This window comes from Microtus oregoni, unplaced genomic scaffold (assembly GCF_018167655.1).
Source record: "Microtus oregoni isolate MIOR12 unplaced genomic scaffold, Mior012 000003F_ref0000135, whole genome shotgun sequence".
Lineage (NCBI taxonomy): Eukaryota > Metazoa > Chordata > Mammalia > Rodentia > Cricetidae > Microtus > Microtus oregoni.
Window position 1 is genome coordinate 68304651 of NW_024543062.1, and position 27537 is coordinate 68332187.

General features: G+C 40.2%; 1 protein-coding gene across 1 annotated transcript in view; it reads right to left on the minus strand.

The window, feature by feature from the left end:
- Ptprc (protein tyrosine phosphatase receptor type C) overlaps window positions 1-27537 on the minus strand; it is a 110638-nt gene that overhangs the window by 59394 nt on the left and 23707 nt on the right. The window contains exon 3 of the mRNA XM_041648684.1: window positions 1729-1755. Within this exon, the coding sequence (XP_041504618.1) occupies window positions 1729-1755 (27 nt within the window). The remainder of the gene's footprint in view (window positions 1-1728; window positions 1756-27537) is intronic.

The following is a 27537-nucleotide window of genomic DNA, read 5'->3' on the forward strand; positions in this document are numbered from 1 at the left end:
CAGTTTATCAAAACTGGGTGCATTTGAACTAGAGGCAAGCCACACGTCTTGTCTTCAAGGTCATGATTCTGACCTAATGTCTTTCACCCACCATGTTCTGAATAAAAAGAAGAAAGGACTAGATAAAAAGAAAAGTGCAAAGCAGAAGGAGTGTGTGGGAGATTCGGAAAGGTGTTCAGAGAAGTTACCTCATGTAGAAACATTAATGTATTTGCACACACTGAAGTTCAAGTTTCACAAGGAGAATTTACAACTGTAAGTTTGCCAATTCCCTATTGTCCTCAAATTCTCGCTTTGAACACTCTACATTTCCATCAATTATCTTCCCATTGCTAATATCTGCGGGGAGGCGCCATGTTCCTTTGCATTATGGTTCATAATTCTAACTTAATTCATCCCAATCTGCTTGATTATGGTTATGCAGAAATAATGAAACTCGTAGAAGGGTAAGGAGTAGACTGCCATCCTATCCCACACCCAGCCCTCTTCTGCAACAAAATCTCATCTATGTGGCTGAGAGTAACTTGGTATGTTGTAAAGGAAAATGCCATATTTCATTTAAGAAGTTGGAAAGAACCAACCAGAACCTGTTATACAGGAAGTGCTTTATGAAAACTCTCTGCCATACAATGAAACTATAAATTCTATTATTAAACATTGGAATTTTTTTTAAAAAAAAAATGCTTCTCTGTTTAACTCAGGAGTAGGATTAGTTAGTATTAGTATAGTGTTTCAGCATTCTGGAAAACTTACATTGAATGACAGATAATCCCACGAATAATCCAATTTTGGACTGTGCTACATATGTTCCATTTGAAATGTGGAGCAAATTAAGTTTAAATCCCTAAATTTAAATTGCTCACGCAGTTGTATTTTGTGGTTTCACTCACCTCCTTAAGACACACTGTCAACCCCATTGTTAGTCAAAGAGCAAGCATTTACAGCAGTGATAACATGTAAGGGGGTCAATTTCTCCTTAGCCACCTGCAGGTCAATTCCTCTATAATTTGGCACTTGATGAATTTTAATGTGCTGGCAGCGTCATCATTATTTAAATTTGCTTTTCTCAAAACTCAGAAGCTTTTAGAAAAAATAACTTAATGTATAGTAGGAAATTTTGCAAACAATTAATACAAAATCTTAATATCAAACAGATTTTCAAGCATAATTGGGAGAAGGGCAAATGACTCTTGAAAAAATATTATAAAATTAATTTTTACCTATATGAGAACATATATAATTAAATTATAAATGTAAGCAAATTCTAGAACCAACTAATTTATAAAATACATTAGTCTTTAAGTATTTGTGAAATTGTATTTAGGCTTCTCTCTACTTCCCTAATTCAAATTCCCTAATTAAATTTTATACCATATATTCTGACCACAGTTTTTTATTCATATTCAAAACTTAACTCATGTTGATTCATACAGCTTTTGAATTTATTTACCATGTTGAATTTTAAGGGGGCTAGAAACATGCTGTCACTTCTGTCAATTTTAAATAAAGTTAAAGTTTTATTAAGCACAGTAAATTTAAAAGTATATTCAAATACTTAGTAAACTTTATATACAGACAGGCTTGTAAGAACGTGTGAAACTCAGGAACCATACAGTACTATTAACTTTCTTCTTCAAACTTACTTCTTTGCCAAATAAATAAATACTTATATCTATATTAAGTACATGATTGTTATAACAAAAATAAAAGTTAAACATTAATTCTTACCAGTAGTGGTTGAAATCTTATCTTGCCCTGAAAAATATAAAATTAAATAAAATTTTAGAAAGTTTCAGATTTAAAACAAGCATGTAATTTTTATATATCATAGATGCATATTTATTTTCAGCATATTTTATCTTAATGATATTAAGTTCCTGTTTTATTTTTTCTGAGAGTTTCGCTCTTCTGAAGACAGCTACATGCTGACCTAATGTATTTAATGTGTGGCCCTAAAGGAATAAGAACGTGGGAGTTTTCTCACAGTTCGGAGTGAGTCAGTGAGGTGATGTCTCTAAGTGGGGGGTTAAAAGGAAACATTTGAACGTTGAATCACATTCATAATACAGAAAGTGAACACGAGGCCAAGCTAAGATAGAGGCAGAAAAATGCAAAGACTACACCAAGTACAAAAGATAATGGCGATGTCCTATATAAGAAAGTGACACTGGGGAATAAGTGGGAGACAGAGCATCTGTGAAACACTCAGAGAGAAGCCGCAAGGGCTTCCCACGTCTTTGGAAGAGAGAAGGCAGGCTGAAGCAAAGGTGAAGGTCACATGGGTGTTTCTACACATTTCTGAGTTGCTGAAGAGGGACTGTGGACATTTTCGTTGAACTGAAAAGGAAAGAAAATTCAAGAGAGAGAGGAGAGTTAGATATGCTGATGATTTTATGTGAAATCCTCCAGAAGCATCTGCTTGAAGAGTTCAGGGCTCGGGCTACACTTCACTGAGGCACACGGGTGGACTGGGTGGACGCTGTAGCTCTGGGTGTGAAGCAGATCCCCAAACAAAAGTCCAGGACAGAACCCGGAGGTTAAGTGAGCGACCAGGAGCAGGCCAGCAGAGATGATGAAGCACTCCCCAGAAGAGAAAAGATGCGGACAGAGATGTTTCAGGAGAGGTTTCACAGAGACAATGAGGAAATGACATGCATCAGATGGGCCTGTCACGTGTTTCCACACGTGGTACAGGGAAGCTGTGTGAGTGTGAGGGAAGCCGGGTCTGGTCCCCTGTGAAATGAGAGGATTCGTCACCCTTCCTCCTAAGAGACGAACAGAAACAGGAGGAAGCTATTTTCTCTGGAGAAAAAGCAATGCTGGGAAAGCAAGCAGACTTCAGGAGGAAAAAGAGACGGCCCAGTAATAAAGATCGCTGCCTGTCAAGAGGTTTTCCTTTTTTAAACAGAAGAAATCTGAGAAATTCTTCTCCCCTCAAGTACAATCAGAGATGCGTCCTTGTTTTACGTGTACATGTGTCTAGGTGTTTATATACCTGTATGTCCAGATAAATAAGCTGAAAGGTGAAACTGCATAGATTTCTTTGTCTTCTACTTTCCTCTCTACCATCCACACTTAAGTACTATCATCGCTCATCAGTGAGCATTTCTTTTGGGCCACACAGCATGGAGTGATTTCATCATTGTGCTAATAATCATAGAGTATATTTTCATGATTAAAAAGGGCTGTAATGTCACCGGGTGACAGAATTAAGGACCAACTGCGACTGAGACACTGCTATTTGGCTTACGACTGCATCGTTTTGAAAACCTAGTCAGTTTGTTCTTTTTTATTTTATCTAATTTTATTTTCCTGTTAAAAACATTTCTGTCCTCTGAACCATTCTAACTTCCTTCTAAGTTTCTTAGAATCATGTTGATTGGCAAAAGAGATAATAGAAATAAACAAAGTATTAATATATCCATAATTAATAGACCACATTTTAAATAACATGCAAAATCACTTGTGGTAATTGGGAAGAATATAGCATTTCTAAAAGCTTAAAATATTCAAATTAGCTTGACTATATGAAACCATAACAAACAGTATCCTGTCCTTCTCTTGTGAGATATCTAAACTTGTCTAGAAATTGTTTGATACACCCCTTCTCAATACCAGCATTTGGCTCACTCAAGTTTAGGAAGTAATTATTGTTTTGTTGGTTTGCTGTTAGAACCAAGAGTCAACCATGACAAAGGCATGATCCTCACCTTGAAAAGCCAAGAATGCAAAATACAAATTATCTAGTAGTCTGAAAACACATTGAAATCATATCTGTAACCTATTTAGAGCAATAATCGACAGTCGGCAAGAACTGGACTATTCTAATGAAGAAGAAAAGAGTGAGAAGCTACTGTAGTGGGGTACGTGTTATCTGCTATGTAATCACGGGCAGAGGAATCCTTCGATGACTTTGAGCATAGAGTAAACATGAAGGAGAAGGAAAGCCCACGTGGTGACAGTTTCTAGGCATGAGCTCAAGAGTAGGCATTGCAGGCCCTGACAAGGTATTGAATGTTCGCCTGAAGATGGCAGAAACCACAGGATCGATGGATACGGAGAATAAAACAAATAACAACTCTAGTTACAGGGACAAGAGGAATGTTAGAGTAGATTCTATTACTACAGCATTCATTTTGGAGACCATTCTGCTGCATGGGACAAGCTTATTGAAGTATATGATAAACGACTGTAACCTTACAACTTACCACATGTTCAGAAGAAAAAGCTAGCAATGAATCAAAGGTGTGAAGGCACACTTGTACATATAGCGGAGTAGTGTATGCACGTGTTCATGTGTGCACAGGGACAAATGTGTGTTGGGGGAGCCAGTAGTCAATGCTAGCTGTCCTCTTCAGTCACTTTCCACCTTAATTTTGGAGACAGGGTCTCCCACTGAACCTAGTATTCATTGACTCAGCTCCCCAAGGAGTCAGATCTCTCTGCTATTCCAACACTGGGCTCAAAGGTGAATGTCATTGTCCGCTATGTTCAGCTAGTCTGGATTTATCCCATGCTTTTTCAGACCTAGGCCAGCTGGCCTTGGTGAGATCCCAATAGAACATCCCCATTGTCTTAGTGTGTGGGTGCACCCCTCGTGGTCCTGAGTTCCTTGCTCGTGCTCCGTCTCCTTCTGCTCCTGATTTGGACCTTGAGATTTCTGTCCGGTGCTCCCGTGTGGGTCTCTGTCTCTGTCTCCTTTCATCGCCTGATGAAGGTTAATATTCCTGAGGATGCCTATGTGTTTGTCTTTGGATTCACCTTATTTAGCTTCTCTAGGAACATGAATTATAGGCTCAATGTCCTTTATTTATGGCTAGAAACCATATATGAGTGAGTACATCCCATGTTCCTCTTTTTGGGTCTGGCTTACCTCACTCAGGATAGAACATAGCGGACAATGAGGAATACTGAGAACTCAAGAACAATTGCGGTGGGTTTTTGATCCTACTGCACGTACTGGCTTTGTGGGAGCCTAGGCAGTTTGAATGCTCACCTTAGGAGACCTGGATAGAGGTGGGCAGTCCTTGGGCTTCCCACAGGTCAGGGAACCCTGATTGCTCTTCGAGCAGATGAGGGGGGGGGGACTTGATCGGGGGAGGGGGAGGGAAATGGGAAGCGGTTGTGGGGACGAGGCAGAAATTCTTAATAAATAAATAAATTAAAATAAAAAATAAAAAATAAAAAAAAAAAAAAAAGGTGAATGTCACTGCACCCACCTTATTAGCTGTTTCACGTGGCTATGGGACATCCAAACTCATGTCTTTATGCTTGCGGGGCAAGCACATTCATGACTGACTCATCTCGCCAGCCCCTGTGCCTGTGATGTTAACAAAGGCCTTTAAGAACTAAAGTGTACTTTCTAGAAATACTTCCCTTTTTTCAATCGATTTTTATTGAGTTCTACATTTTTCTCTGCTTCCCTCCCTGCCTCCTCTTTCTCCTTCAGCCCTCTCCCAAGGTCCCCATGCTCCCAATTTACTCAGGAGATCTTGTCTTTTTCTACTTCGCATGTAGATTAGATCTATGTAAGTCTCTCTTAGAGTCCTCATTGTTGTCTAAGTTCTCTAGGATTGTGATCAAATGGCAACTATTCCTTGTACCACCCTCATAGGAAGTGTCTCATAAAGTGAATATAATTCAATCAAATCTTCTATAACATTATTTTGATGAAAAATCAGTAACAGACACAAACATCCAAAAGCGTCAAGGTAAGCACTTCAGCTGGGAACTGCATTCTGAAGCTTGGTTATAGGTTAACATCTACATATCTGATCTAACTAAGGTTTAATATTTAAGGTCTCCCAAATTCTTTCATCTTTAGCGTGATAAAATTTAATATCCATGGAAACCCCGTATTTAAAGATAGATCATGCTTTCATCTCTTCTCTATTGATGTGTACTGTCTCCATAAAGACTTCTCAAGTCGCTAGCATCTTTTCTCTTACACTCGCTTATTGCAATACAACGTTAAACTTCTTCATTCTGAAACCTTAGTAAAATACTACCACTTACCTTTTATCTATAAAATATTACATACAGACACAGAAACACACACACACACACACACACCTTAACCTGTTTTAAAAGGAAATTCCAGTACCCAAGAACTACGTTTTAGAGTCAATGTAAGACCAAAATTACTTGCTTTGTTCCCAAAAGCATTCCCAGCAGATTTTAAGCTCCCGTCGCACTCTTATTAAATGTGATACACAAAATTGAAAAAAATTAGCCTGTCAAAAAAAATCTTTTAGCATGACTCTAAGGTTTTTTAAAAATAAGAAACTACTCCAAAATATAAAGTAATCACTGTAAGAAACTATGCATTCCCCTCAGGAGTACACAGCATGTATGAATGTTCCCAGGTATTCTTGTGTCAAATGAAAAATACAAAATAAATCTGAAAGCAGGAGTGCAATGAAGTTTCCCTACCTAAGTAGCCTAATTAAAAAGCCTCTATCTGAAAGCCATGCATTTTTATGCATGGACCATTTCAGACATTTTGCATATAATAACAGCTACCTCTGTATACATACCAAATAGGCCAGAAGGTAAAAGACTTCCCATATATATTCATAGGAGCTGTGCTACTAACTAGCTACAATTTCTATTTTGTTCTTTCTATTTCTATGACATTTCTGGAATTCTTTCTAAATCACCTGTGTAATTGTCTATTGTATTCCCTGTGCTCACATTAACAGATTGCCATCAAAATCGTAAGTAGATGCAACCAGGATTCTTACACAGGAAGACCTGAAATGATTGGATTTGTGGAGCATTTAGTTAAAACATGGCCCTCTCATTTGACTGGTTCCAGGGTCACAGATTAGCCATCTGGAGCCATGCAGAGCCAATGAGTCCAGGTATCGTTCGGATCTGTTCCCTGATAGACAGCACTCTCCACCCCAGGCTCATAAAAGCAACCATTTATTGTCAATACAATTGGTATTAGAAATCAAACCTTTGCATAGTGTTTCCTGACCAGTGAAACTAGGACAACATGTTAGTAAAAGTAGCATCACATATATATGAGCAGAATTTGAAAAAAATAAAAATAGCTGAAGAAAAATACATGAAAAGGCAGTATAAATTTAAAGAGTTCATGTACTGGTAGGACACAGTAAATAGAAAAAAAATCACTTTTCTAAAGCTATGAATTTCAGGTTCTTTTCTAAAATCTATAAACACAGCAAGTGCTCTACTCCGTGTCTTCATGTGTCACAGAACGCTTAGGCAGCTCTCTTGCGTTCTTTTCTTTAGCAACGTTTCAGTAGATGGCGCCAGAGCACCAGAAATCGGTACATCATCACCTGGTGAGTGTTTCCCCATTATATTCCTGTTGTGAATTACCAGTGGAATTGACTAGATACATTAAACACGTGAGCACGGAGATAAGAGAACCCTTGATCTTCAAAGCTCTGTTATTCTAACACGTGTATTGTTAACTGAATTTACCTTTCCCAATATGTTTCTTTTACAACTCGAAAGGTTGAAATGATTGCAAATCAAAGTTACCTTGAAGTCACACCCCTAAGTCTGCCATGAGAGATTTAAGAAAAGCAGGAATCAATTTGAGTGGAAATGACATTTCAAAGGATATACTTGGGCTTTAAATACCACCCAGTCCACCACTAACCTCCTTTCCAAAATAAAAAAAAAGAAAGAAAGAGAACCCCGCGGAATAGCATTTGTGAGGGGATTTCAGCCAGCCTGCTTTGCAGAGGCAGAAGAGTCAAGCAGAATAGATGAAATAAATACTTACTCTGAGTATTAGTTTAAAAGAAATTGGAGTGTTTTCAAGATTTAGAACGTGTATCTGCATAACTACCCTCCGTGGTTACAAAGGCTATTTGATACTGGGATCAGTAGCTAGAGAGAGCTAGAAGAGCGAGTACACTTTCTCTTTTTACAAGGCATGACAATACCAAGAGTCACAAATAAAAACAAAGGATTATATCTACTCTACAAATTAGGTATATGATGTAGTCTATAACGACCACCAAATTAGGATCAAGATTGCGTAAACCGGGCGGTGATGGCGCACGCCTTTAATCCCAGCACTCGGGAGGCAGAGACAGGCAGATCTCTGTTGAGTTCGAGGCCAGCCTGGTCTACAAGAGCTAGTTCCAGGACAGGAACGAAAAAAGCTACAGAGAAACCTTGTCTCGAAAAAATCAAAAAAAAAAAAAAAAAGATTGCGTAAGCTGTGCACCGTAGCACAAGCATGCAGTCCCAGATATTCCAGAGGCTACAGCATGAGTCACAACTCCCAAACCAGACTAGACTGCTGACTGAAGCCTAGGAGAGCCAGGCAATGTGGTAAGATTGTATCTTGGGTGGATGGGTGGGGGAACAGAAAAGGTAAAGTAAAAAGAAATAAGCAAGGTGAGAGTTCTGTGAGGATTGCTCAGTGGATAGCTTTTGCTTAGCATGCGAGAACCCCAGGGTTCCATCTCCGGTACTTCCAAAAGAAAAAAACAAAAACAAAGAAAAAATTTTAGAGAACTATAGGAATAGGAAGTAGCCTTTCCTGCTTCCATCCACTCCTCGGTAAGTGAACACTGACAGCAAACAATTCGCTGAAATCCTATTACAATCAGATACTGCCAATGTCACTTTGCCGTCAGTTGTTTTTAATCTCATCAACCCAATAAGCTGTGCAAGTCAGCACTTCTTCTCTATATTTTATAGGGAATCAAGCGGAGAGCAGAAATGGCTGGCTTGCGGTCACATGATGGCATTTTAGATTTGAAGCAGTGTGTGTTTAACCATAGTCCTTGTTCTTTTTATCAGCTCTATGTTAATCATGGATGTGTCAGCATTGTTCCTTGAGTCTGGAGTGAAAGAATGACTGCCCGTCTCTAGAAAGCAATGTTATACTCACAGGCCAGCAGAAGACTCCCCGGGTGTCTGTTGAGGTAGAGTCCAGTTGGTGGGAAAGAACACTAAGATGTAGAGAGTGCATGCCTTTCTGCTGTGGTTTAATCCCAGGAGGGGCTCTGAATCTACTAGCCTCACCAAACTCAGAGAATTTAACATATATTCATTCAGGCTTCACTCATTGATACATCGGACATCAAAGAAATACAAGACAGACGGACAACAGGATGAACTGGAGAGTAACTGGAGACAAACAGAAGCAATACATAGAGCAGGAGAAATTAGAACCAACTCTAACTCACAACCTCAAAACTGGGATGCATTGTCTCTGGGAGCAATGAGCAGGGGATGAATAGAGCAGGCATTCAAAATGGAAAGAAAGATTTAAAAGACACTGTCTAGTCCGGATTTATCCCATGCTTTTTCAGATAGAACATCCCCATTGTCTTAGTGTGTGGGTGCACCCCTCGTGGTCCTGAGTTCCTTGCTTGTGCTCCCTCTCCTTCTGCTCCTGATTTAGACCTTGAGATTTCTGTCCGGTGCTCCCATGTGGGTCTCTGTCTCTGTCTCCTTTCATCGCCTGATGAAGGTTAATATTCATGAGGATGCCTATGTGTTTGTCTTTGGATTCACCTTCTTATTTAGCTTCTCTAGGAACATGAATTATAAGCTCAATGTCCTTTATTTATGGCTAGAAACCAAATATGAGTGAGTACATCCCATGTTCCTCTTTTTGGGTCTGGCCTACCTCACTCAGGATAGTGTTTTCTATTTCCATCCATTTGTATGCAAAATTCAAGAAGTCCTTGTTTTTTACTGCTGAGTAATACTCTAATATGTATATATTCCATACTTTCTTCATCCATTCTTCCGTTGAACATAGCGGACAATGAGGAATACTGAGAATTCAAGAACAATTGCAGTGGGTTTTTGATCCTACTGCACGTACTGGCTTTGTGGGAGCCTAGGCAGTTTGGATGCTCACCTTACGAGACCTGGATAGAGGTGGGCAGTCCTTGGGCTTCCCACAGGTCAGGGAACCCTGATTGCTCTTCGAGCAGATGAGGGAGGGGGACTTGATCGGGGGAGGGGGAGGGAAATGGCAAGCGGTTGCGGGGACGAAGCAGAAATCCTTAATAAATAATTAAATTTAAATAAAAAAAATAAAATATAGTTTTGTAAACCACACAATATAATTAATACACTGTTATCAAATACCAAAAAGGCATGTTCAAGTTGAGAACAGAAATACAAGAGTCAAGGTTGGGCAATATGATTGGTATTGAGCGCTAATCTTGCTGACTGTAGGCGGCATACTGCAATTAAACATTCAACCCTAGCTTCCACACTATCCTAAAACTATAAATCACAAATAAGGAAAGTGTTAGTATGCAAAATACAGGTGAGGACAAAACCGGGAAATGTTTAATGAATGAAGGCACTTTAAAATCGAAGGATACATTGTTTTTCAATGCAGGAATCATGTCTACCTCTCTTCTAAAGTCATGGAGTTATCCCAATCTATTTGTAATTATAGATGATTCTGTGTAACACACCTGTAAAACCTTAAAAACTTGTGCTTTTCAGTATTTTGATTTTGACTAAATGTATCACCCTGTCAATTTCAATATGTTAACTAAATAATTAAATAAGAAACAGAGAGTTGGGAAAGACTGGAAAGCTGGGCACAGTGGCACATAGTGAACCCCCCCCCCCAACTGGGAGGGTCTGGGACTCAAGATCATCCTTACATCATTGTAAACTCCAGATAAGCCTGGACTCCACGAGACTCTAAGGAACAAAAATAAAAATAAATAAATCCAGGAGCCATGTAAGCAAAACCGATGTTTCTCCTTTTATTCTTTTTTATCTGGTAACACATATCTACACTTAAGGGAAGCAATGGTCACTTCCTATGTAATGATGGCAGCATCAATGTGTAATACTGGCAGCATCAGGGTCTTTGAACTTGATGACCACATTTTAAAACCGCTCATGTTCAAAGCATTGAGAGTTGAGGCAGGAGACTAATGAGTTTGAGGCCATCTTGGGCTATGATGGGACCTCTTCTCAAAAGTCATCCTCATCTCAATGCCTTCCTCGGCCATTATCAGAGAAGCCTCCTCCTGCCCTCCTGCAGTGGATGGGAACAAATAGTGTCCACATTCAGACATTGAGCGGAGAGAACGTGGAACATACAGCCCTAAATGGGGTGTCTCCATCAGGGAACCCTGAAGAAGATAAGGTGGAAAGAGTATAATAGCCAGAGGGGATGGAGACACTAGGAGAACAAGGCTCTCTACACCAACTGAGCAAAGCTCATATTGGCTCACGGAGACTGAAGCAGTGAGCACAGAGTCTACACAGGTCTGCACCAGATCCTCTGTGTATATATTATAGCTTCCAGTTTAGTGGTTTTTATGGGACTCTTGAGTGTGGCAAAGAGTGTGTGTTTCTAATTCTCATGCCTTCTCTTGGACTTTTCTTCCTGCTGTTGGTTTTCCTTGTCCAACTTCGATGTGATGCTTTTTGTTTTGTCTTGTATTTTATTTTGTTATGTTTTGTTGTTGTCTCTTAGAAGCCTGTTCTTTTCTAAGGAGAGACAGAAAGGGAATGGATCCAGATGGGAGGGAGTTCTGGTGGAACAGGGAGGAGTAAAGGGAGGGGAAACTTTAATCAGGCTGTATCATATGAGCAAAGAATCTATTTTTTTTTTTAAAAAAGGGGGGGGAACACTTTGAAAAAAATCATCATCGTCGTCTCCCCAAAATGTTTGTCATTGCTCTGACATCCTGCAGGATAGCTAGGAGTATGAGCACAACAGATCTGTGGGGAGCACAGCTGAAGATGCTTTAGATAGCATCAATTATGGATATCTGTGCACGTGTATATGCTTCTGCATAATCAGTATCGTAATCCTGACTGCTTTAAAAGACGCATCCCGCGTTTGTGTTACTAGCTGACTGAGGACCATGTTGACAGCACAGGCTCTATACAGAAATGCTGATGTGGAAAGCTGTAGTGTGACCCGTTGTCCTTGTTATTTTCTTAAGCTGTGGCCAGGACTCGGGTGGAGAAGTGAGGAAGAACTGCTGGTGGCAATAATCCCCACCCACACACTCATCTAAAACAGTTCCCCTGGTAGGCTTATTCTCAGACTTAGGATGTCTATTTTAGTCTTGTGTAGCTATCTATTTTCCATTCTTTAAATCCAGGCGTGTATACCTGATGTACAGAATATGTGCCAGGTAGCAGAAATTGTTTAAGTATACTCACTACCATTTTAGTACGCATGTTTTTGTAACTCCCTGCTTCCTCTGAAACAGACTAAGAGCATAGTCAAAGAATTATACAGAATCACCAACATGGGCTGGAACTGGTGGTAAAATTGTTGTATTGCTTTCAGTGCCCAGGAATAATCATCATGATTTACTAAGCAGATACTAGATGTATGGCACTGTAGTGAATGATGCTAAATTATACTTCACAGAACATTACAGAAATTTTCTATAATAGATAGCATTGCCCTCTCTCTCAGATAGAGCTAAAGATCTTAAATAAATACATGCAAAGCTAAAGTACTTAAGGTAGTAAAGTATAGACTTAACTGAAGATCTGCTTGATATAAAAAAAAAGCCCAGGCTTATTAAATCACACTGTGATATCAGGAAAAAAAATCATATTAAATGTAGTCCTTGTGCTGAAGAGCTACGAGACAGTCAACAATGATCAAGGTATCTTGTGTAGATCATCAACATGGAATCCAGCGTATGACATATTAAAATGGATCAGTGTCTTCTTTCGTTTCATTTTGTGTTGTTTGAGAGCAAGTCTAGTGAAATAGCTGAAGCCCCTTCTGAAGCTGGGATGCAGCCTTGAGCTGCTCTGCACTTCCTAACACTCCTGCCACAGTCTCCCAAGTTCTAAGGTTATAGTCATGCACTCCCACTTCCAACAGACCGGATCATTGAAAACGAAACTGTTAGCAAGGCACTCTACATACGATACAGATACACAATGCAATTGTATTCGGCTATGACGAAGAGTCAGTAACAACCGTCACAGGAAAATGGATCAAATTAGGGATTATGTTCAGTGAAATAAGCCAGACTGGAAAAGATAGATATCACATGTTTTCTTCTTATGTGGAACTGTCTCTCTCTCCCTCTCCCTCTCCCTCTCCCTCTCTTCCTCTCCCTCTCTCCCTCTCCCTCTCTCCCTCTCCCTCTCTCCCTCTCCCTCTCTCCCCCTCTCCCCCTCTCCCCCCTCTCCCCCTCTCCCCCTCCCCCTCCCCCTCCCCCTCCCCCTCTCTCTCTCTCTCTCTCTCTCTCTCTCTCTCCGTGTGTGTGTGTGTGTGTGTGTGAGAGAGAGAGAGAGAGAGAGACAGAGAGAGACAGAGACAGAGAGAGACAGAGACAGAGAGAGAGAGAGAGAGAGAGAGAGAGAGAGAGAAACATACAAATGGCATAAAAACGGGAAATGGTCAATGAGACGGAAGAAAGAAGAGGGGGAGAGAGGCTATTGAAGGTTAATGGATTATATAAGACAGTGGTTCTCAAACTCCTGATGCTGTATGTAGCTCTTTGATACAGTTCCTCATGTTGTGGCAGTCCCCAATAATCAATTATTTTCCTTGCTACTTCATAACTAATTTTGTTACCGTTATGGATCACGATGTAAATATCTGTATTTTCTGATGTCTTAAAAGACCCCCGTGAAAGGGTTATTGATGCCCCCAAAAAGTTCATGACCCCCAGATTGAGAACTGCTGAGATAAGACATAAGAGCAGAGCAGAGAGAAAGACTATTGGGGGAGGAGGGAGACCAGTAAGAGGAGGAAAGGGGTACCAGGATGTCACTGTTGGGGAAAGACAGACTTTAATGATGTCTATGTATAAAAATGCCCAAATTAAACCCATTGCTTTGAATACTAACTAAAAAAAATCAATAAAAATGCAAATTCTCAGATGGTGATGGTAAAAAGAGAAAATCCCTTTGTTTAAAAAAAAAATAGAAGAGAAAATGAATAGCCTGAGAGACTGAAGCAAGAACATCAGCTCGTCTTCCCTTTCACCCAAACCCTCAAAGAAAGAAGTAGGAAAATAAGCTTAGAAATGTCTTTTTATCAGCATTTCCATGATTTAAAACAAAACAGCAGCAAAAGATGGTGTCATAGCTTCAGCAGCTCTAAGCCATGGGTTAAGGTACTGCATGGTGAGGAGGGTGAGCTTGCCTGAAGCTCTTCCGTGTATCTTTCTGAACACTGAGAAGGTGTGTGTGAGTGTGTGTGTGTGTGTGTGTGTGAGTGTGTGTGTCTGTGTGTGAATGTGTGTGTGAATGTGTGTGTGTGTGAGTGTGTGTGTGTGTGTGTGTGTGTGAGTGAGTGTGTGAGTGTGTGTGTCTGTGTGTGAATGTGTGTGTGTGAGTGTGTGTGTGTGTGTGTGTGTGTGTTAGGTCAAATAACAAATAAAAAAAAGAGCACCACATTGTGGGAAGTCTACCAAACTCTTCTCCATCTCATGAACAGCATCAAATGGCTCCCAAGGCTTCATCAAGTCCCCCAACCTCCTCAAAGCTGTGGATAATCAAAGCCAAGGCTGATAAATGCCCAACTTATTTCTCCTTATTCCTCAGTCATGAAAAGTGCAGAACAGAAACACTTGGCTTCCTTTCAAAATCATTAAAGAGCAGGCATAATGGGAAAAGCAAGAGAGGCAGCTCTCAAGCAGGAGAGGATTTCAGTGTGCTGTTCTCGCCCCGCTGCTGTTTGCAAAAGCTAAAGGCTCACAGCAGTGCCTTCACTGCCCTTGTGGTTTCTCCTCCGCGCACACTTCTGTTTTTCTTATTCTGAGTCTTTAGAGGAAAGGAAGAGGTGCAGCTCATGCGGTTAAGCACACAAGAGCTTCCAAATGGTGCAACCGGTTGCCATAGCACCAGCATAATCAGCTCTATCTCGGGGTAAAACCGCAACTTCTCTAGTTCATGTTGAAGCTGCCTGGTTGTACATTTAACTGGTACAAAACACTGAATTTCAGGTTTACTTGGCTGGGCTCTAGTGAAGTCATATTTCAAAGATGAGGCTCCGTTTGTGTAACAACTGGTTTGGGTTCAGGAGCACTCCATTTTGCAAGCCACTCACAAAAGATATTTTAACATAAACAAAAAACATTAAATCCCATCTAATATTTAAAAACGTAAGCACTACCCACTTCGGTCAGCATTTGCATTTCACTAAGAACCGCACAATGAAAATTGGAGTGGACAGACTATACAATAGGAAACATCCAACTGAAACTAGAACATATTCCTTTTCATCCAAGATTATGAAAACTTTCAGAGATTATCAGGCAAAGATTTCCTGTTCTTGTGAAGAGTCCTCTATTATCATGTATGAAAATAATGCCCATCTTTAGGAAATATCATAGGGCAGTCTTTGTAATTTAATGAGTTGGATGATTTCCTTAATATTACACCTAATAGAACCATGAAAACAAGGCCTGAAAGAAGTGTGCCGGGACATTTCTCTTCCTGTCCACATAAACAAATGCCCATTTGTCCCATGTGGAAACATTTTTTCCATGTTGAGGATTTTTACTGATGTTCTTTGTGATATAGAAATGTATTAATATAGCCTATCAATGTTCATAAATAATATTGGGATTATGAGACACTTTCTGTTTAGTTGCTTAAGAAAAACTCATATTGGACCAATTCCTTAAACTTCTTGTCAGCAGAAAAGTACTGCCTGTCTAGAGTAAAATAAGTAGCACACTGAATCCTGCTACCTGGTACAGTATCTTCCAGAATCTTCATATTAGCCCTATTTCAGTGATTCTCAATCTGTGGGTCGCAGACCTCAAGGAGATCACATATCAGATATCCTGAATAGCAGATATTTATATTACAATTCATAACAGTAGCAAAATTACCATTATGAGGTAGCAACGGAATAATGTTATGGTTGTGGGTCACCACAGCATGAAGAACTATATCAGAGGGTCATAGCATTAGGAAGGTTGAGAACCACTGATCTAAATGTTAGAAGAATCATCCTTTCTCCAGGAAGCCTTTCCGAGTTTCCTACCTGGAAATTCAGTTAGAATAGCCCTTGCCTAACATCCAGGAGGCTCAGATGAAACCCCCAACAGTGCCGTGAACAGGTATGGTGGCATCTGCCTGTAACTCTGGTAATCAGGAAGTAGACACAAGAGACTCAGAAGTTTGAGCTCATCCTCATACTTGGCTACCAAGAGAATTCAAGGCCATTCTGGCCTAAGGAGACCCTGTAAAAATCAACAAACCCCAAATCCCAACCTGGATCCAGTTTTCCTTCTCCCCAGCCCCGGATTTCCAATCCTCAGATGTTCTTTTTATTTGTTCTTTGGAGACAGAATCTCATGTAGCCCAAACTTTACTCAAACCCTTTGTGTAACCGATGGTAACCTTTAATTTAGGACCTCCTCACTCCACTCTTTTAATGTTGGCATTCCTGACAAGCACCACCATGCCAGGTTCCTGTGATGCTGGGAATCGAACTGAGGGCTTCATGCACGCTAGTCAAGCACTTGCTCCAGCGAGTCACTCTTGAGATTTGAGAAACTTTCTATTTTATCAGGTTTATAAGCTGCTTAAAGACTGTTAGATGAACAGGTCTCAACCTGTGGGTCACAGCCCTTTGGGGTCAAATGACCCTTTCATGGGAATTGTCTATAACCATTGGAAAACACAAATGTTTTACATTACAATTTATAACAATAGCAAAACTATGAAGTAGCAAAACTATATGTTTGAAGGTCACCACAACATAAAAAAAATTATGTTAAATGGTTGCAGCATTTGGAAGGTTGAGAACCGCTTCTCTATTTGATGAATGATGCTATTCTGGATCTATTAAATGAGAAGGAAAGATATGGATGGCTTAAGTAAGTTGCTTCATAATTGAGTAAACAACAGCACCAACCCTCAATCCCAGGCCAGTCAGAGTACAAAGTCTGATTTTCTCAAAACTTCATAATACTTTCCTTTAGTCTTAGAGGATTCTGAAAATCCATTCCCTGTCCTTTTCCTCAAGTTTGAAACAAAGACCTTGACCACCTGACCCCGGAAGTCCTCTGTCTCCTTGTCCATATCTGCCTTTTACCCTAGGTCAGCATCATCCCACCCGACGCACATGCTTTATGTGCATTTCGTAACTGTCAACTTCCCCAGCTCCCCCAAGCACTCTGCAGCATTCTCTTTAAAGCATCCTGTTATGCTTCTTTCCCATTAAAATATTTTAGTAGCAAACTCCACACTCTTTGCTACTTCCATCCGTTCATCTTCAGTTACAGGAAGGTTATAGTATCAACTTATGGGGCTGCTCTGACTCATTCCGGGGAGGCTGCATTCTTTGTGTCCCAGAGTGTCTGGTCTATGATAAGAAAGCAGTAAATGGTTCTGATGGACACTTAGTTCCTTTGGTCCCATCACCCTAAAATTGCAACAATCGTGTGTTGAAATACACTGTGAGAAAATGCATGTGTGGGTTTCCCTTTCATCAGATACTGCTGTGTTCCCTGTTGACAGTTCGGTGCACTTCTGGATTTTCATACATGTCTACACTCACATTCAAGTACTGGAGAACAAAATGAAAACTGATAATCCAAAAATATGAATACCTGCTTTGAGCAATAAACTGGAATTTGTAGCGTGGTGTAACTAACTTGGTTTTGAACCCGAACTGAGCCAATCGGGATTGTGTTCAGGTTTTAAAAACCAAGCAATCCCAATCTTGGACTACTGGATACGTGCATGTACATAGAAATGAAATCACTCTACTCAATAAGCTTCTCAGCATCCGTGTTCATTTCAGTTCTGCTGACAGTAGCCAGGAAATGGAAACCTAAGTGCCCATGAACACATATAAAAAGACAGAAAATGAGTTACACTGTAGAAGAATACCATTCATTCGCAAACAAGATGGAATCCTGCCTTAGGTATGAGTGATGTCGGAAAGTCTGGTTAGGTGAAGTTAACTAGGTAAAGACAATAATCTTAATCACATGAATCTAAAAAGTTTGAGACATAAAATCAGTGAGGACTATGACTATTAGAGTTTGCTGAGGAGAAGGGAGAGGCGGAGGAGGCAGATGCTCAACAGTTGTACAAAGGCACAATTAAACAGGGGGATTTGGAAAAATGGTACATAGTTAAAGTGATCTAGAAAAGAGTTTTGAATATTTTAAATGATTGAGGTAATAAATAAATTACTTTGATTTGATTAATGTTATATATATATAATCAAATCATCACACTGTATACATAAATTTGTACAAGCATCATTAATTGAAAATAAAGTAAGCAATATTGTAAACTTTTGTCCACAGACCAAAAATCATGGCATCTAGTTCATATGTGACTTGTTAAAATTATTTAAAAAATGCAAGAAGGGAATTTGGCATTACAAACAGGGAGGGTGAGAATGGTTGTTTATTGCAGTTCATTTCTTTGATCATCAAACCAAGTTCCATGCTATTATAAATTAGGCATCTAAGATGGCTACCATCGGCCATAAGATTTCTGCAAAATTCTTCTAATTGTTGCAGTATAACTTCCTCATGTTGAACAAAAACACCGAGTGACATTCCCAGATAACAGTACTCATTGTACCCTTCAACCTGAACACAACTATCACATTTGGTGTTGTAAGTTATCACATGCCTTTCGTGTGTCCCCTCGTTTCATGGCAAGCTTTAAAGAGATGTTATCAAAAATGACACTTGTGAGTGACAATCAGGATAACCCTACAGGCCACCTGGTTTCCAAGCAGTCACTTGCAGGTCTATCTCTATGCAGTGGGGTCTGCTACCCTCAGGGAAGCATTTCTGAGTCCCAGGCCCCTGGATGTTCTCAGAGCAATGCCAGGTAAGCCAGGCTCTGGGACTATTTCCTGAAGGTCACCAGGAAACTCTGTCACTCCAACTCAGCAGACACTGGTTTCTTATCCTGGACAACTGTCCAATAAAATTTTCACAGTCGAATGGGAAAAGTGAAGGTCATTTTGTAGATTCATGTTTACTAATCATCCTCCTAATTGACTCAGGCATTTTCAAATGTCAAAGACACTTCATGTTTATGCTGAGCCTATCATAAGAGAGCTCCACTAAAACTTCAGAAGCTTGCTTCCTTTTGGGCTCCTGGTAGCCAGCATCAGCCTGTCCCTCATCAATGTCAGCATGGACGAGATTGAGCTAATGAAACAAGCATGGCAGCTGCTTGCCCTTCACAGTCATTGGAGGGTAAATTAAGCTAAATTGCCCATATTCGGTCTATTTTGATTCACGTCCTTCACCACAGCATTGGCACCTGCACTCCAAATCACAGCCATAGCCTTGGCTTGAGGAGACACTAGTGGAGAAGTGGGATTCTTGTCACAGTGCTTTGCTGAAACAATGCTCTCAGGCTCCTCTGTGGATCCTTTCAAACGAAATCAGCAGTTTCCACAAATCTCCCCCACCTGCTCATTGCAGTACTTGGCTACTGGTTTAATAAAGCTGTCATTAAAAGAAGGCTCTCACCTTCCTTTAGAGGTGATACGGTCTCTAGGGGGAAACACATCATTTGACTATGTTGGTGGGATGTTTCTGATCTGGAGCACAAGGGAGGCTGGGTGAGGAGGAAGAGGAGGAGGAGCCTGAGTCTTCCTGTGCTACACATAGTGAGAAGCTGTTCTAAAATCAAAATGGAAGGTGGGGCAAGTGAGCAGAAGGAAGAAAGGAGAAGGGAAGGAAGGAACTGGGTTTCTGTTTGAATTAACATCTTCCCAGTGTGGTCTCATTAATGTGACTTATGGCATGGGAAGATAACTTTTGTGTGGTGTGAGACAGTAGAAATCCAGTTCCTGGCATAGTCTGCCACCTCCTGACAAAGAGATTCGGTAGAGGACTGTTATAAAGATTTTCATGAAGTACTTGTGGAGTGTTTATTTTTTTCCACAGCATTTTGTCTCATAATAATCTAACTAGATTACTCCAAATGAGGAGAGAATCAGGCTGAAGCTAGCTAGTTTCTTGTTAGCACGAGTTGACAAATGGCATGTGCTTTTCAACAAAATAAATACTTGATGTTGGTCACAAATTAAAGGCGAGTTTACAGGGTAGAACTACAGTTTACTGTTTCATAAGGTGTCTGGGGCTGAGAAATAGTTTAGAAACATCAAGGATGACTCTGAAGTATTACATTGGATCTTTAAACACTGAAATTTGGCCTTCGAGTCACAGAAATATTTTAATTAAAACACGAAGCCCAGGTTGTCTGGTTTCTGATAACTTTTTGATTGAGTTAATACCAATCTTGAAAGTGTGGTGAGAACTCTGGCAGCCTATTGCATAGGAAATAATTCTGTGAGTTGAAGACAGAAACTTTAGTGCAGCCGCCTAGAGGACACACGCCACTACATTAGCATCCACTGCTGTTCACTGTTGATGGATACCATCCCCTGAACTCCTGAATTTCTATTACTTAAATTGTTATAATAAATGTATCACTTTAATTATGAATTGGTGTTGATTGTTCCTATAATAAAGTTATTTGAAGCCATATTTTCTCTGAGTGTTTTCTAATGAAGTTCTTCACCTGATGAGGACTAAACTGAGTAACCTTATATCTTGCCTTTGGAGCAAGCACTGTGTCCAAGATCCACAGTTTGAAGATGCTTGTATAAAAAGAAGGCACATTTTGCTGAATTGGAATGGCTGTTCTGCTTCATGCACTAACTGCAAAGACTGGTGACACCTTCAAAAAGAGAGAGGGTGAAATGGCAGAGTTAAGTAAGCGAACATTGGGATTGTATGGAGGTTCCCAGCTGCAGTAGAAATGGTGTCAGTAATGATGAGAACTTGAAAAGTCTGATGTCTACCCATCTGTCTGCATGTTAACGTGCAGTAGTATTCTGCTGAAGGGCTCTAGTGTGCTTCCACGCATCCACTGTTCTGATGTCTACCCATCTGTCTGCATGTTAACGTGCAGTAGTATTCTGCTGAAGGGCTCTAGTGTGCTTCCACGCATCCACTGTTCCTTTACATAGCAGCACACCATTCTCTGCAAGTTCTGCTACTAAATTGCAAAGGTTTTAGGGCTCCTCCCAGTCTGTTACTACTTCAAGGTTACTGTTTCTGTAACAGATGTCCTGTCAGACTGTGAGTTGTTACTTGACAGTGAGTGGGGATGCTTAAGGTCCAGTGCCAAGTCTGTCTTTTAGCATTGCATGGACTAGATCCTACCAGTGTGTTTTCCTTTTTATCTGAGCACTTGGGAAGGTGAAGAAAGCCTATCTTGTCATGGTGTGGTGAGCATCAGAGATTAATTTTGTAGGGAATCAGCTACCAATTAGCCCCTCCAGGGTGATAGACAGGCAAACTGAACGCAACAAATGACCACCTACAGAAAGGGTGTCACATGCATCTGGTGAAAGTTGTTTTAGAAGGAACTCTGTACTCTCTAACACTCACGAGAGTAAATGTTCAACTCCCTTCACTGCACAATATGGGATGTGGATGACTCTCTGTGTTCATGGGGCAGCAGTGAAGAAAGCATAGAGGTCTCAGCTTCAGGATGGCTGTGAGCATTCAGCAGTATGTTCTTCATGGGAAACTATGCAATTCTAAAAAGCACATTAGTTTTGATAGCAAAATGACTTGCAATTAGCATCCGCGTTCAAGAAAGAACTTAAATATCCAGATCACACGTAATATAATCTAGATTTAAGAATATTCACACATCTACCAGGAACTCAACGGTTTGAGGCTATAAGAGAAAAAACAGAGCCTCTATCACCAATCAGAGAAGCCCAAGGGAAGTGTCATTAACACATGCGCCATGGAGCCCTGTGCTAGATACTATAGTAGAAAATAAAACTCAATTTTAAAAAGACACAGGATTCAAACAAAGGCTATAATTTAGTTAGTAGCACTGTACCTCTGACTTTTATCCCTAACAAATGTGCATTTTGACAAATATTGCTATCAGCAGAAGCTGAGCAGGGCATGGGCTGGGGATCCATACTTTCTCTGGAATGCTTCTATAATCTAAAGGGATTTCCAAGTTACATGTTTATTTTTTAAAACAGTCTTAGTTAACACTTTGACGAAATATAAAACAACTTATTTTTCATCTTTTGAACTAAGTGTTTTTGAAATTGCAAATGTCAAGAGAACATTAGGGAAGTACGTGTAACCGTGGCCCATCTTTACAATAGACACCAGCATGGCGGGGCTCAAGACTGCAGAAGAAGCCAGGACACATACCAACACTTCAGGAACAAGAAAATCTCATGGCTAAAGCATAGTAATGCTATCTCTTCTGTCCTCCATGCTCAAGCTTGCTTTATAAAATCACCTTTCACCCTTTGTGAGTTTCTCTTCCAATGGTGGCATCGGATGCTCTGCTGCCTTCTTTATGGGTGGCAGCAATAATTCCTGCACTCAAGAGATGGGCTTGAGGTTCTGCTGTGGCCCTAAACATGGGAAGTGGCGTAAGACCAACGAGACCTTGTCATGTTCTAGTCGAGAAAATGAAATTCTGGTGACAAAAGGCTTCCAGGTGCAACTGGAAAGGCTGAGCAGCAGCCTTGGGCTGCCAGGAAGTCAGTGGAGAACTGGGTTTGTGTAAAGGGGAAGTCAGGAGTACAAGGTTAGTCATGAAGCTGTGGACCAAGGGCCTGTAAAATGGTTTAAACTGTCTTGAAACAGTTCCTGCAGCAATTAGCAGGTAAAAAAGAAGAAAAGGAGGAGGAGGAAGATAAGGAAGAGAGCGACTCATGGATTAAACCCTAAGGAATTTATTATCTCACAGATCTGAGTTAATTTCACCTTAACCTGTAATGTTCAACCTAAAATTCCATCCTTAGTTTTGTTCTGGCATCTGGAGAGTAAGGGTCTAACCACTTGCTTGATCTCAAAATGACTGTTTGTTACATTCAAAAAAATATCCCCAGAGACAAGACAGGAATCTAGCCTGGGGATTTGTCTTTTTTAAGATGAGAGGAACAGTTTCCTTAAGATGGTTTCATGTCTCATTGGTCTAACAGCACTGCCAAAGAGAAGGAACTCACCAAGATTGACTCTGACCAATCAGAATCTAAGCTCAGGTTTCAAAAAATGGTAAGACCCACCTACAAGTTCATAACAGGTAAAGACCCAAATAGTTATCCTTTGCAACTGAAGGTTTCCTTAGCCAAAACACACAAACAAACAAGCAACAACAAACAATAGAGTTGTGGAGGATGTCAACCCCAGAGACTCCTGTCAAAATACAAGTCGTCCAAGTCAGAGTTGTGGCAATGAAAGCAGTGGACACTTTCAAAGATGAGAGTAAGGAGGAAAAATTAGTGCTTTACCTCTGAAAACAGCCCTATGAGAAATGGAGAGATTCAGAACATGACCTAGATTTTTAGTGGGAGTGAGTGGGTAGAAACCTATAGACAGAATGGAAGAACAAGGCAGGCCAACCAAAGTTTTGAGTTCAATTTTGATAAAGCTGGACATGTGGTATCAATGGGACATGTGTAGGTGGCGTCAAGTAGATAGCTGGGAATGCAGGCCTTTCCTATAGAAGAAGCTGGAGGCAGACAGAGAAATCATCTTGTAGAAGACAAATTAAGCTGGGGAATAGGCGATGTCATTGAGATAGTATGGAAGGAGAAGGGGTAGGTCCCTAGAATACATACCAACACAAACTCCAGGAGCTAGAAGTAAGGAAAACTAAGAGCTCTGAGTAGAAGCTGGGAGAGACCAGATTTTCAGAAAGCAAGCTATCTCTCATATGTTCAAAACCCTCTGAAAGGTGATGTCAAGCAAATGCTTGAACTTGGTCTACTGGATTTAATTGATTAAAGAAAGGATCCAAAAAAGATGCTGTTGCTGTGTGCATGCCAGTACTTTCGGGGTCCAGCAAGGAGAAGCACAGTGCTGGCGAGTAAGGGAGATGACCCTGTACAGACTGAAGACAGATGAAAACTGATGGTCTCATTCAGAACCCCTGACTAGCCTGAACCTCCGTGGAGACCGAGCTGGCATTGAACTCGCTTGAGGTCATCCCATCTCTGTCTGTCAGCTGTTGGCATTATAGGAATGTGCCACCATGCCCAGATGACACCAAAACAAATCTTTTAAAATTCTGAGAAGCACAAGAAAGAGCTCAAGGGTACTAACTTGGAGGTCCTATTCTGGTTTGTGTTTATTTTCTCTTATTTGATTTCTTTATGCCTATTTGTGTCCTAGTGAGAGAAAAAAAGGATTTGAACTTGGGTAGGTGGGGAAATAAGGAGGATCTAGAATGAGCTGGGGGGAAACTATAATTAAAGTGCATTATATGAAAAAGCCTATTTATTAAAAAATAAATAAATAATAAGTTAAGCCTTTAATGCTTGTAAGAAAATGTGATAAGCAATAATGCAATAAGTAGTCCCCTGTCTTGTGTTATTTCACCTTCTCTAGTTCCAGTTACCCCTGGGTTAGCACTGTAGCCAAACTGAAAAAAAAATGAAAAAAATCAGAAATTAAAATATTAATTTTTTTTAAAAAAAGAAGAAAGATAAGGTAGACAGAGACCAATTATTTGCTATTTACATTACCATTATTATTCTCCACAAATCAGATTTTAATATATAGCAATATATTCTATATCAATTAATATATTATCATATAGTTTATATTTGGCTGATACATACATTTAAGTATTGGGGATGTCTATGTTTTAAACATGGTGTACAAATATTGCCATTTCATTCTAGACCAGAATTATTGGATATTTATATATTTTCTCTCTCTGCTCCGGTTCACTTTGCTTTTAAGAACCAAGGGTGTGAACAGTCCTTTTCATCCCTTTCCCGCAGCAGGGTTTTGCTGAACTACTAATCCTTAAGCCTGGAGCTATGCAGGCTGGTATTTAGGAAGTTGAACATGTTTTTGCACCTAGTAAAATCAGAAGATGCTGCTCAATAATTATAAATATTTCTCTGTGGGGTTTTAGGTGGACACAGTTGATTCTTAGGAAGAGAAGCTAAGAAAACCAACAGGAACATTTTACTTGATATATCAGACCGCATCCGCTGTGTGCCCTGACTGAGCTACGCCACAGCTTCTTTCGCTTCTGACCTACCTTACACACGTCTGCATCTTTATAAAAGCTCCTGAGACAAATCTTAAATAAAAGCCTATGACATCTTAACATGGGGGAAGAAGTACTTTGGCAGCTCTAAATTGAAACTCTTCTATCAGAAAAGCAAAAAATGTATTGATTATTTTTTATTGTTAGTGAATTTCATGTGTGCATGCAAATTGTTTGATCAAGTCCTCCTATTTCCTTCTTATTTAATTTCTCTCTCTACTGCGGCCTCCCAAATTCATGTTTTGTTTTGTTGTAAAACCCATCAAGTCCACTTAGTACTGTCAATATGTACTTGAATACAGGTCTACCTCCTAGAGTATGACTAGCCTCTTGGAATCTGCATCCTTATGCTAAAGTCTAAAAGAAAGTCCACCTACGTACCTGATAAAGTGCACCAAATGAGACTCTCGGGATATGGAACATAAGAAGAGAAGAGGAAGAGGTGGTACTTTGGGTAAAGTGGTATCATCATTTAACAGGCTTTAAAGACCCTAGGTTTCATTTAACAAAAACCTTAGATTTTATAGCTCTCTCGCTGTGTCTCTTTGCATTCCTACATGAGAGGTATGCTGATCATTTGCTCTGCAGAGGGAAATCCTAGATTAGAAATGGGCTCTGCTTCAAATACCATGACTGGAATGACATCCCAAACTGGCACACTAGGCAGATATTACAAAGAAAGGCCCACATGGTTTCACGGTGGCCACAAATATAAATAAGGTCATTATCAGGGTTCAAATTGTGGTAGATTTGTGAGTTTGCTTGGCAGTGACTAATCCTTAGAACTGATTCTTTCGTAACCACTGCACGTGTTGGCTCTGCCAGTTTGCCAGCCTTTTCCGGGCTCAAACCCGCTTACCTGTGCCCAGTGCCTTCCTCTTACAGTGGCCGCCCTCCATTTCGTAAGTGTGCTCGGTCTCACTGCCCAATCCTAAGACTCCTCAAACTACAGAACTCATTTTTAAAAAGTATCTTAAGAATGTAAAAAAAATGCCTTTTTAGTCATCTTCATAAATCCTTTCCTTTAGTACCACCTCTTCCTTGCACTTGTCTTAAGCTCAACCTTTTGAAGCCACTGTTAGGTGGCTTCAGAAAGTGGTTCATTTGTAGAAGGCCTGGTACCAAGCCTTCGTGTTCTTCAGCTTGACAAACAGCTGCCAGTGAAGCATGCCCTTGCTGCCTGGGGATTTTGCTGCTGTGTTTAGGTACAGATGGTGGGTGTCTGCTCTCCTCTCCCAATTTTCCCTTTAGGGAATTCTAAATCCTCTTAATTCCTTCTTAGAAAAAGAATACAGTCCTAGACAGGGACTCCAAACTCTCAGTGGCCACTCCCTTGTTTCTTTCTACAGAGTTTCTGCAGAGTTGCTTTTCTCTGCACAACTAGTTTCACGTTCAGCCATGGACACTTGTCATCCAGCCTGAAAAATATATGAATCTCCTCCTCCTTTCTCTCCCTCTTCCTCCTCTTCTTCTTTCTCTTCTTCTCTTCCTCCTCCCCCCTCCTCTTCTATCCCCTACCCTGGTACAAGTCTTCCTAATTCCTCATAATCCAGCCTCACCTTAACCTTGATCATGTCTCTTTCTGCCAAACCATGTGAAGAGATTTGTTATTTATTACCTTCCAAGTGCAGGGACCTTTGTCAATGCTCAGCCCTTCTTTCTGTCTCCATCCCACAGCATCTTGATTACAGCTCTCTGCACAAAAGTCCACACTTCTTAGGTTTAAGCATCTTTTATTTTTTTCTAGGTCCTAGATCCTTTCTTCGTATTCATGAAGGAAACTTATACACTGTCTTCAAAGCCCTGTTACATGTCAATCATTTTAGACACTATAACACTTTGTTCATGTATTTCTATAAAATGATAAAAGGTAACCCTATGCTATCAAGTCTGTTTTTTGCTTAATGCTTCTTCTTATACGGTTGTCCCTGAAGAGTCTACCTCAGTGTTCTACTCCTAGGGCAATGTACTTTAACTTGCACTTCTGCTTGAAGGATCAGCAACAGGATAAAACCTGGACAATACTCTAATTCTGCACACAGATGTAGTCCCAATAGCTTCACTTCCCTATCATGGGGTTTATTTTCATATGTTTCCATCCTGGCCAAGGCCTAGAATGCCTGCGACATAATAATCCCTGCAAATCTTAGGATCTAAATTGTCTCACTCCTCTGGATATCCTGGCTCTTACAAATATGCTTACACATTTTACGGTGTGCTATGCATTGCCATTTGTATACGTATTTTCAAGACGAAGATCAGGGTTTTTCTTGTCTATGGTTTTACTGGACCTGACTTTACTTTCCAGTTAGCTAACATCTGTAGCACAGAAGTGAATGGTGGATCCCACCCCTCAGTCCATCAGCCATGCAGCTAAGACAAAACACTGGATTTCAAAACTTATGTGGACAGGTTCCTCAGTCAAGAATTACTCTCATTTAAGAAAATACCATTTTTTCCTTTGTCTTTGTACATTATGGAAAATCATCATACAAAAGGGCCTTATGAGGT